We start from the raw sequence: 12,597 nt of genomic DNA on the forward strand, positions 1-12,597 counted from the left end.
TTCAGTGTTTTTATAAAGCGGGCTCGCCAGTATCTCTAGTTCACAAAGGACATCCCTTCTGCTATGAAGAAATCTCCCCCTGACATACGTCCTGCTGTGATAGAATAGTGGCAGACTCATTCTAAAACGATATCTGGAGTATATCCCTCATTTATCAACCACTTATCACCTACCAGACCACTAGGTACAAGGGTAAGGAATATGAAGACTAATGGGGACATTTGGCACTGGGGGCGGGGGGAGGAGGAATGGGACACAAAGTCCCATAAAATGATGCCTCCGCTTTTAAGGAATTTAAAGTACTTTGGAATAAAATATGCAGAAATATCAATGTGAGAAGGAAAAACTACAGAAAGGTTCAGAGAAAAGTCTAAGCTGGACTGTTTAAAAAAAAAAAAAAAAAAAAAAAAAAGAACAGGTTTTAAATATACACAGAGGGGGCACCTGGGTGGCTCAGTGGGTTAAGCCTTCGCTTTCGACTCAGGTCATGATCTCAGGATCCTGGGATCGAGCCCCGCATCGGGCTCCCTCCTCAGCAGGGAGCCTGCTTCCCCCTCTCTCTCTGCCTGCCTCTCTGCCTACTTGTGATCTCTCTCTGTCAAATAAATAAGCTCAACTTGAAAGAAAGAAAGAAAGAAAGAAAGAAAGAAAGAAAGAAAGAAAGAAAGAAAGAAAGAAAGGGAAAGAAAGAAGAAGAAGAAAAGGACTAGGAGATCCTTCAAGGAAATCAAAGCTGTAATCAGGAATTTGACCGTAGCGTGTTCTCACGGTGGTTCATGGTCCTTTTCATCTGAAATTTATGTGTTTTTTTTTCTTTAGTTGACTGTGGAGAACATTCTATATAAAATGTTAAAAATTCAACTTTTAGTATGGAGAATTCTTCTGAGTCAAATCCCATGTGTCTGGCCCCAAAGTGTGATCTTTGTTTAGAGTCAGTCTGAAAAGGATCAAAAGTCTGACAGCAACAAGAGCAAAGACAGAGTTCGTGAAGAGCTGAGGAAATCAAAGTAGCAGATACTTCTACCAACAAACATCAGGGGTCCTTTAGGGCACTTGATATAATCCACAGGTCTCCAAGATCAGTTGGAAACCACTTAAACCACTAAACCACTGCAGCCCCTTCCAACTGTAACATTTTCTCTTTAATTCTATTTTCTACCTTAATGTATTAAATTATTCCATTAATCACCCTTCCAAAAGCACTCCATTTTTTAATAACAGAATAGAAAGAGAAATGATTTGTTATACACTAAACATCTTTCTCACTCTACTTGGTTTTGGTTCACCTAAAATTATTAACCATGTGCTTGCTACAAGTTAACAGAGAAGACAGACATTCACAAAGCAGAGAGAAAGAAAAGACAGAGCACGGGTGCATTCTAGCTTCTAGGATGAATTCAGGGTACTCTTTTCACTGGGCAATTCTACCCAGATATTGAAGAAACACCTACATAAAGCCACAGTACTCAGGAGTGAAGCCTTATGGTTGGTACAAACACCAAAGGTGTGAAGGAGTCTTATACAAAGTGTGATATTTCCTTTCTTTCTAGGGGCTTCTCTCATTTCCTACTCATTTTGATCTATCTCCCGCATGGAACGATTCTGAATCCAGGAAGGTCAAGAAGGAATCATAGTTGGGTTTGGAGGAAATGAGCATGGCAGAGTAGGATAAGCAAGTTGGTCTAAACTTAGAGGGGAAAAGAACTGGTCCATTTCTGTGTTTTTCCTTCAGGTAATCTTTCTGTGCACTTTTATCACTTTGGAAAAAAACACATCAATAGCTAAAATTTAAATACAATATTTACAGGAAAAGAGCTAAGGTAGTCACACACTGCTTTGGGTTAGTTCTTTGTATATAATACGGAAGGAGTACCCTCACAAAGTCCGCAAGCCGCACTCACCGAGACTAAGGGCTTGGACCCAACATTCTACTCAGTAACACAATAAGTTTATTTGCTTGACTCCTCTAGTCTCATCTCTCGACCAGGATCTGTTAAAATGTCTGTGGCTATGGTTGGTATTAGTAGCTAATGATTCAGATCCAGTTATCATCTCGTTATCACTTTCTATACTAAAGACAAGGCAAATAACAGGGTTTTGAAAGAAAATGTATTTGAAAAGAAGTTATAAAGTTTAGCTAAGAAAATAAGAACAAAAAGGAAATACATGCTAAGTTTGATGAAAATAATTTTAGTAACATTTTATTTAAATGCTTCTTGAATACACTTGAATGTCTTTTACCATTAATTCTCCAAAATACTAAAATGTGTAAAAACAAACCCCTAATGTGTTACTAAAATAAATATTTCTAATTTTTAATGTGTATTTTTAAACACTCATGAACTTTTGATGTTTTGATATAATTAATACTCAGCTAGTAAAACTCTTAAAGTGAGTTTATATTGAAATGTATATCTTATATAGCAATTTGAAAAAGAGAAACTAATTTTGCTTCTTGCAAAATACATGATACTGCAACTTAAAAAAAACCCATAACACTGAATATTTTTCCACTTCTCAACTTCTTTACATTGACTAAGAGTCAAGAGATAATGACATACTGGCCACAAGGTGTATAGTAAAGCACACCATTTATAGAATAAAAAGGCTATTACACAGGGGGAGGGTTAAATAAAGCACATTAGTTGGCCCTCCAATCCGTAACATAGGCTCCACATTTACAAAAGTCCACCTAATTTTACTTACAATGACATTTTATGATAGGATAACATATTTTAGTTCCACAAAATATATTAACATTGCAAAATAAGCATTTATTCAAAAATATTTACTGAGCACCTAATGTCTGCATCAGGTACTGCTTAAGGCACACAAGACTGGGTGGTGAACAAAACAGACAAAAAAAAAAAAATCTGCCCTCACAGAACATGAAGACACACCACAAAGCTGCATGACAAAAATTTTTAAAAATTAAGAGGATTTGTTGATTTTAGAAGGCCAAGTGCCAAATATCTCTTCACTCCCCGTATGTAATATTCTACATAAGAACAAAGAATGGAAATCCAGCCCTGGAATCTCTTACCTTAAATCTAAGCAACCACTTAATGCATAAATGGAGCAAATAAAAGAGGTAAGGAAAAAAAGCATTGAAAGGTTAGTTGGAACTTCAGGATGTGAAGAGAAAGGAAAAAAACAAAGAAAAAACAAGTTAAGCATTCAGCATTAAAAAATAATGTTTCAGTAGATCATAGAAAGAGTGGTCAAAGCAGAATGTGTATGAACAGGAGGGTTTTTTGATGAAATTATGTGACATTGTTTTATTCAAAACCTTTATTAAAGATTTCTTCAAATTCGTGACCCCTAAACACTGAAAGTCCAAATAATAAAAAAGAGTACAGAGTCCCAAAAGAATAACATTTTACTTGAATTAAGTGAGAACTGGAGTGGGAAGGAAATCATGTGTTTATTATGCAAGTGGACAAGCACAAATACGATGCTTTACATTCTAAGTGCCTATTATGATCACGTTCTGGCATTACCCTAAGATTTTCTATCAGCAGTTATTAGCCTTGAATAAATCTCAAATTATAAAATTGTAAATATTTTATAAAATTAAATATCAAACTCCAAATAATGCTGATATCAAAATTCTAAGAAAAAGACTTTGTATGTTTTCTTTTACCTAGATCTACATTAAATTTACATTTAACCGATTTCTAGCCATAACAGTAGGGGATTTTTTCAGTTTCAATTTGCTTATGTAGACATAAATCAACTGTATAAACCATACAGTTTCACACGTATGTAAATATGTATTCAAAGTCACATTTGATAAGTCAATGCCTTTCAAATCACTGATTAAGATGAAAGCTTTAAGTACCTAATACTTAGTGGAAGCTCCAAATAGTTACTTAAGTATAAATACCAATTTAAATGAAATTTATATGCACCTCAGTTTTGATCATGGCACTATACAGCAGATACTCCAAAACATTTTTAAAAATAGCCCATATATATAATGGCTGCATATTCAAAAGCAGTGGAAATATTAATTCACATGTTACTTTCATCTACACTATTCTCACCCAAAATATTTAGGTAAAATTATTTTAGAAAGATTCAAAGTACATGGTTGTTTATACATGTTCCTTCTGAACACTAATGCCAAAGCTTTGCTGATAAATGTCTGAGATAAGGTACTTTAAGAACATGCTGAGGAAATTTTTAATTAGTCATATTAAATCATTAAAAGATTAGAAAAATTATGCCATACTTATTTGCCTGATCTATATAACCAATTAAGTAAATGCGATTTATTTAAAGAGGACTATTTAAAATTTGAAAACACAGCACTAAGAAGAAGCAAGAAAGATAAAATAGTTATAGTAGTAAGGAATCTTCAGAACCACAACTGGGCCAAAACTTGGGCTTCTAAGAAAGAAAAGACAAAAGCTTAATTTTCTAAAGAGTTAGTTCCATTATGGGCTATTGTTTTTAAAAGGTTGACAAAAATTATACTTACCTTTACTCCATGTCCAATATCATCTAGAATTGTATAGTCAATAGGTTTTCTAATATAACGAACTGGTCGTTCAAGATTGGCCGGAGCAATAATTTTATGTGTCCTTGAAGTGTTTTTATTGGTAGTCAAAATACCGATCTCTCTTCTTGCAACTTTCTCTTTATGAATATCAACAGTCTGCAAAACATAATATAAACACAACACAAAAATGTATAGCTCTATTACTCAGAAAAATAAAAATATAAATCCTCAGAGATTTAACATCATTATTCATATACTTGAACTCCACTGCTAAATTTTGTCCTTTTTGGAGCTACTGGCTTTCTCCATTTTTATGCTAAAGCAAGGGTCGCAAATCATGGCCAACAGACCCAATCTGGCCCACAAACTGTTTTTTTACAACCTGAAGTCTTTGTTTTGTTTGGCTTTAACAACTCAGGAGTAGTGTTTACATGTTTTAGTGGTTTTTAAAAGTCAGAAAAAGATAATGTCATAACATGAAAATTATACAGAATTCAAATTTCTGTTCCTATGGGAACAGAAATTTAGCTATTCTACTTGCATACATATTTTCACAGCACAGAGGCAGAGATGAGAAGTTAAAGCAAAGACTGATGGCCTGCAAAGCCTAAAATATTTATTAGCTGGGCCTTGACAGAAAAAGTGTTCCAACCTTTGGGTTAAAGCATGCTAACTTTTCCCCAAACTCCATTAATATTTAAACTAACATAATGATTAAGAAAGCCCGAAGTATTAATTTGGTTACATTTTAAAATGACCTATTAATATAATTTCCATTGGTGTTCAAATGCTTTTTAATTTACCAAAAAAAGAGAGGCTTAAAATATACATACACTGTTAACAGTCATCGTTTTACCAAAACAAAACACTGAAGTTTGCTTAGATTTTATCATGACAAATATTTATAAAATATTTCATTAATTCATCCTATTTATTAAATGTTCACATAGGATAAATGTGTTTTTTTACTTAGTCTTCTATTTGCTAATAGATGGTGACTTTCTGCACAAACACAGATAACTAATACACTTAAACAGCATTTTTCAAACAGCAGGTTGTAATTTAGTGAAATATGAAGAGCAATGACTTTAAATAAAAAAGAACATAAATACTAGACTGTATATACACATATTATTTTTTCCTGAAACATCTATTTATGTATATAACTATATATATAGATATATAGATATACAGAATACATACAGAAATTGTGTATTGGATGCAATGTAAAATATATTTTTTACAGTGTGCTGCAGTCAAAAAAGTAGGAAAAAACCTCATTAAAATTGTTCATATCTCTCACACCACTCCTGGCTCAAGCAGCAATTAAGAGACATTACTTCCTCCCCGGCCCTACTTCACTTTCCCCTCTCCTAAAATAGAACCCAGTAATAATATAGAAATGAAAAGATGATAACCATTATGACAGTATTAACCATCACTTTAAGAAATCTGAAAATGGGGGTGCCTGGGTGGCTCAGGAGGTTAAGCATCTGCCTTCGGCTCAGGTCATGATCTCAGGGTCCTGGGATGGAGTCCCACACATTGGGCTCTCTGCTAGGTGGGGAGTCTGCTTCTCCCTTTCACTCTCCCTCTATGCTCTCTCAAATGAACAAATAAAATCTTTAAAAAGAAAGATAAAAGAAAAAGACATCTGAAAGCGGGGCACCTGGGTAGCTCAGGAGGTTAAACGTCTGCCTTAGTCTCAGGTCATGATCCCAGGGTCCTGGGGTCGAGTCCCACATCGGAGTCCCTGCTCAGTGGAGAGCCTGCTTTTTCCTTTGCCTGCCATTCCCCAGCTTGTGCTCTCTCTCTCTCTCTCTCTGACAAATAAATAAATAAAATCTTAAAAAAAAAAAAAAAAAAAGAAAAGAAAAGAAACCATAAGAAGGCAAACCCAACTGTCCAGAGTCGAATTCTAAGTTAACTGCAAATTGAACCTTCAATTTCAAATTTTTGTGGTGAAAATATTAACAAATTTCCGGAGAATAAAAATGGGAAAGCAACTTTCCATATCTGCATTAATACACAATTACATTTTATACTAAGCACATATTTTTTAACTGTTTGAAAAAACTGAGACTTTTTTTAAAAAGCACTAAAAACATCTGATCATGCCTGGGGCCTAGAGGCACTTATATAGTACTTCTATGTTCACTTTATATACACACAAATACACAGCCCAAACCCACAGATCACTACACTAAGGATAAAACAAAAACCAATAGAGCAAAGGAAAAGATCTGGGCTCTTCCAGCTTCCTGGGAGGGAAGGCAAAGTGCAAACAATGAGTTTCAAGAAAATACATCCGGGGCGCCTGGGTGGCTCAGTGGGTTAATCCTCTGCTTTCAGCTCAGGTCATGATCTCGGGGTCCTGGGATCGAGCCCCGCATCGGCCTCTCTGCTCGGCGGGGGGCCCGCTTCCTCCTCTCTGCCTCCTCTCTGCCTGTGTTCTCTGCCTACTTGTGATTTCTGTCTGTCAAATAAATAAATAAAATCTTTAAAAAAAAGAAAAAAGAAAATACATCCCTTCATCAGGAAGGATAATTTTCCCAGCACTAAACTTTAAAAAGAATTGGTTGGAGGAATTTTGAAGAGAAAAATGTTGCTTCTTATCTTAATTCTAAGTAAAAACTGAAGGCATGTTTAAAACATAATTCTTGACAGCATACATATCCACAGAAAATCACAAGAATTGAGTTTGATTATATAATATTCCTAGCTGTCTACTCTAAAATAATTCCTACATCTTAGAAAACGAGAGCAGCTTCTCAACAGAGATACTCTTAACATTTTGATCATTTTGTTGTTGTGGGAGGCTGTCCTGAGCACTGCGTGATGTGAACAAGTATCCCAGCAGACCTGCAGCACTCCTCGGAACCAAGCTCTGAGAATCAAAACTGTCTGACATTGCCAAATGTCCCCGTGGGGGTAAAACTCCCTGCTCGAGAACCAGTGATGTATAGAAAAGACAAATTCACTTGTCCTTACATTATGCCCTCTCAAATGTCAATTGTTTCCAAACTTGTTACAAGAGTGGACTTAAGAGATTAATGTCTCTAAAGTGTCGGGCTACGTACAGATATTCGGTTTCATTCGCTTTTTAAAAACATCTACATAATAAAAGTCATAAATGGTTAAGATAACCAAAGAGCATAATTTGTATTCTTGCCATCTTACTACCACACTAGGCTGAACTGTAGGAGTTCTTGTGAACAAAATCAAATATATATTCAGAAAATAGCTATGGTTTTATTTGGAGTCTGAATAACAGAGACAACAAATCTAATCCATAAGGAAGGAGAAGAAAGTTTGGTCCATAAAATTCTGAAATTTTCAGGAATCACCTATTTCAAATTTTTCAAAGCTTTCTCTTGGGGAAAATCATATTCAAATTAGAGTAACAGAATGAACACCCCTCTCTCTATATATATACCTACCATCCAGCTTCAGCACTCATCAACTCACAGCCAACTGCAAGTATTAAAAGAATTTTTGGGGGCACCTGGGTGGCTCAGTGGGTTGGGCCTCTGCCTTCGACTCGAGTCATGGTCTCAGGATCCTGGGATCGAGCCCTGCATCGGGCTCTCTGCTCAGCAGGCGGCCTGCTTCCTCCTCTCTCTGCCTGCCTCTCTGCCTGCCTCTCTGCCTCATTGTGGTCTCTCTGTCTCTCTCTCTCTCTGTTAAATAAATAAATAAAATATTTAAAAAAAAAGAATTTTTGTAAAGCTCCTATGATGTTTTTATTTTTTTTTTTTTAAGATTTTATTTATTTATTTGAGAGAGAGACAGTGAGAGAGAGCATGATCGAGGAGAAGGTCAGAGGGAGAAGCAGACTCCCCATGGAGCTGGGAGCCTGATGCGGGACTCGATCCCAGGATTCCGGGATCATGACCTGAGCCGAAGGCAGTCGTCCAACCAACTGAGCCACCCAGGCGTCCCTCCTATGATGTTTTTAATTAAAAATATGGCTTCTCTGTTTTTCCTAAATCAAATTCATAGCTTTCACTAATCACCACTGCATTTGCCTTCATAATATTCTTTGAGATTACTAAACTAGAATGCATTAAAGTTAAATTTTGGAAGAACTAGTTCAACACTGATATTTAGGAAGAATTTTAATAGTAAGAAAAAATTATTCCAAATTTATCCTGGATTTCTGAAATAACTAGCTACATGACAATGAATTTATTCTTACTTAGTAGAGATCTCAGTAACAGCTCTTATATGTGGTAAGTAAAATATGTGTTTAACACACAAAGATGACCAAAACTAATGCAAGTACACTTCTAAGAAACACTATTGTTTTTTGCTACCTGTTAACCAAAAACACACCAAGTAATATCACTGCAACTGTGTGGACTATTCTTACTGAAAGATCCTTATTAATGTGTGTCTCTATCCTTCTCATTCCAACTGCCGGGTCTAATTTCACATGCTGCGGGCCTCCCCATGGCACCTCAGCTCTGCAGTGCTAAACCCAAGGCCTCGAAAACACCTCTTAACGCCTTGAGATGGTCATACTGGCTCCCAGCTCCTTGGAAGCCCGAGACCCATTCTCACATCTCCTTCATGGATCCAAACACATACAGACCACACACAACAGATATCGAGAAGGTACTCTATCAAGTACTTTGTTTTAGGATTATCCATGCACTGTTGTGTCCCATTAACACAGATAATCGAGAGGTGACTGTACTGCACAAGTACCTCAGACCACAGACCATCAGTGTAGGAAAATATCTGCAAACACCTACAGTGGATTAACTCAACTAAGTTGAGTGTTTTCAAATGTTTCCATTTTTTATTAGTAAGTTACTGTTTCAAATAAGTATTTAATTATTTAAATGACAAATATGCTTTAAATTATTCATGTCCCATAAAACAAATTAGTTACTACTAAATGATAATTTTCAGTTATTCATTTTTTAATAAAATGATATAAACTATACATAAGAAGTTAATTTAGGGGCGCCTGGGTGGCTCAGCGGGTTAAAGCCTCTGTCTTCGGCCCAGGTCATGATCCCAGGGTCCTGGGATCGAGCCCCGCATCGGGCTCACTGCTCAGTGCAGAGCCTGCTTCTCTCTCTCTCTCTCTGCCTGCCTCTCTGCCTACTTGTGTTCTCTGTCAAATAAATAAATAAATAATCTTTTAAAAAAATAAAATTAAAAAAAAAAGTTAATTTAAGGGGTGCCTGGGTGGCTCAGTGGGTTAAAGCCTCTGCCTTCGGCCCGGGTCATGATCCCAGGGTCCTGGGATTGAGCCCCGCATCAGGCTCTCTGCTCAGCAGGGAGCCTACTTCCTCCTCTCTCTCTGCCTGCCTCTCTGCCTACTTGTGATCTCTGTATGTCTGTCAAATAAATAAATAAAATCTTTTTTAAAAAAGTTAATTTAAGAACTGTATAAATCCTATTTTTTATGCATAATTACATATTGATAAACTTTAGTATAATTTCCTTAATTTAAAATTGAATTTTGGGGGTGCCTGGGTGGCTCAGTCAGTTAAGTGTCTGCTTTCAGCTCAGGGATCGAGCCCCACACTGGGCTCTCTCAGTGGGAAGCCTGCTTCCCCTTCTCTCTCTCTACCTACTTGTGATCTCTGTCAAACAGATAAAATCTTAAAAAAAAAAAACAAAAATAATAAAAATAAAAGTAAAAAAACATAAATCTTTAAAAAAAAAATCTGCCATTCCTGGGGCAGCTGGCTGGCTCACTCAGTGGAGCATGATCTCAGGATTCTAAGTGCGACCCCCATAATGGGTGTAAGAGATTACTTAAAAATTAATAATATAAATAATAAAATTGCCATCCTTAAAATACCTAAGGTAGTCCACATCAAGAACCTATCCTAATACTTCTGATGGTGAGTGTGGTATAAATTAGTATACTACTTAATGCTATATTATCCATTTACTACAAAAAAGTCTGACACTAAATAGTTATATTCTATCCTGTTTGATATTTAGAGAAGGAGTTATTACTCTGTTGTGTTGAAAACAACACAACTATGTATGTTCCTAACACATCTTCAGGATACATAACTGGTAGAGTCAATGGAATTCCCATCCTCAGATTCTAATTCAGAATAATTTAGAAAATAATTGTTACATCAGAGTAATAGATGGTTGAGGTCAGAGGGGCACAGATTGAGATACACAGCAAAGTTGGCAGAACAGAAAGAAAAAAAAATTCATTTGTGAGAATCTCAAAAGAAAAAAGAATTCAAAATGGAAGATAGCTCAGAAATCATCTAATCAGTCCTACCATTTTACAGATGAGAAAACTGAAGTTCAAGTTGGTCAAATGTCAGGCAAGTCAGCAGAAGAACCAAAATAAAACCTCGATCCCTGACTCTCCCCATTCCCAAAGCTATGGAAAAAAGAGCTAGAGCACAGAAGGCTAAAAAGTGAGAAAATTCTTACCCAGGAGACAGGAAAAAGATACTAATAAGGAAAGAAATCAAATACCTCAGAGATCTGCTATCTCCTAGTTGTCAACCAGCCTACCAAGACAACCCTTACAGAATAACTCCTGACACTAGAATCAATCCAATAAACATGTAATCTTGTCTTTGACTTGACTGAACCTCCTTTTCTTTGCTTCTCTCCAAATCTACTCTCCAAATTCTCAAAACCTAATATTTTTGCTCAAATTAAAAAAAAAAAATCTAGTCTCAAGATATTGTAAGAATTTCCTGACTCCCTCTAAAAACATAATATTTTTAATAAAGCATAAGAATAATAAAAAATGTAAGTATCAAACTTTTGGGGGAAAAACAGTATTTTAGAACAAGGGCTTGCAAGCTACAGCTTACATGCCAAATCTGCCCTGACTGCTTTTATATCACCAGCTAAAATAGTTTTTTACATTTTTAAATAGTTGTTTAAAAACATACACACAGGGCGCCTGCGTGGTGCAGTTGTTAAACAGCTGCCTTCAGCTCAGGTCATGACCCCAGGGTCCTGGGATCGAGCCCCGCATCAGGCTACCTGCTTGGCGGGAGGCCTGCTTCTCCCTCTCCCACTCCCCATCCTTGTGTTCCCTCTCTTGCAGTCTTAGTCACATAAATAAATAAAATCTTTAAAAAAAAAAATACACACAGAGAGAATATGAGACTGATACCACATATTTGGCCCACAAAACCTAAAATATTGACTATCTGGCACTTCACAGAAAAGCTTGCCAATCCTTGTACTTAGAGTATTTACTGGGTATTTGCTTTGTAAACAGAAAACGTTTTCACATACTATAAAATAATTTTTCAGTTCAAATTCATTTGACTTTTTTAAAAAGATTTTATTTATTTATTTAACCAAGAGAGAGAAAGATCACAAGTAGGCAGAGAGGCAAGCAGAGAGAAACGGGGGAAGCAGGCTCCCCGCTAAGCAGAGAGCCGGGCACAGAGCTCGATCCCAGGACCCTGAAATGATGACCTAAGCAGAAGGCAGAGGCTTAACCCACTGAGCCACCCAGGCGCCCCTCATTTAACTTTTAAAACAAAGGACTCTACCTGTACATTAAACATAGCTGAAAAATATTTCAATCCTTAAAGCAAATAATAAAAAATAGATAATTTTTAAAAAATTTACTGATTTCTTAGATATAGCCTCCATCCCCCCATTTCTCTTATTCAAACTCTCACTCAACATACTATTTTGTATAGACTTAACAGGTGTTGGACAGCTGCAGATAACCTCACCCTTCCAGGGATTGTTCAACTCCAAATGAAGATGATTCAAAACAATAAAAATATAAATAAATAATTGTAAAAAAGAAGATTCAGGGGCGCCTGGGTGGCTCAGTGGGTTAAGCCGCTGCCTTCGGCTCAGCTCATGATCTCAGAGTCCTGGGATCGAGTCCCGCATCGGGCTCTCTGTCAGCAGAGAGCCTGCTTCCCTCTCTCTCTCTCTCTGCCTGCCTCTCTATCTACTTGTGATTTCTCTCTGTCAAATAAATAAATAAAATCTTAAAAAAAAAAAAAAAGGGGGGCGCCTGGGTGGCTCAGTGGGTTAAGCCGCTGCCTTCGGCTCAGGTCATCTCAGGGTCCTGGGATCGAGTCCCGCATTGGGCTCTCTGCTCAGCGGGGAGCCTG

General features: G+C 36.6%; 1 protein-coding gene across 29 annotated transcripts in view; it reads right to left on the reverse strand.

Moving 5' to 3' along the window:
- Window positions 1–12,597, reverse strand: part of ABI2 (abl interactor 2) — a 127,665-nt gene that overhangs the window by 43,167 nt on the left and 71,901 nt on the right. For 15 of the 29 annotated variants that reach the window (XM_082688881.1, XM_082688873.1, XM_082688897.1 and 12 more), the window contains exon 3: window positions 4,484–4,660. In XM_082688881.1, coding sequence (XP_082545007.1) covers window positions 4,484–4,660 — 177 coding nt within the window. Of the gene's footprint in view, window positions 1–3,043; window positions 3,062–4,483; window positions 4,661–12,597 lie in introns of all 29 variants that reach the window. The other 14 variants (XM_082688879.1, XM_082688899.1, XM_082688895.1 and 11 more) reach the window with 1 other exon arrangement.

This window comes from Mustela nivalis (assembly GCF_964662115.1).
Source record: "Mustela nivalis genome assembly, chromosome: 11".
NCBI classification, from domain to species: domain Eukaryota; kingdom Metazoa; phylum Chordata; class Mammalia; order Carnivora; family Mustelidae; genus Mustela; species Mustela nivalis.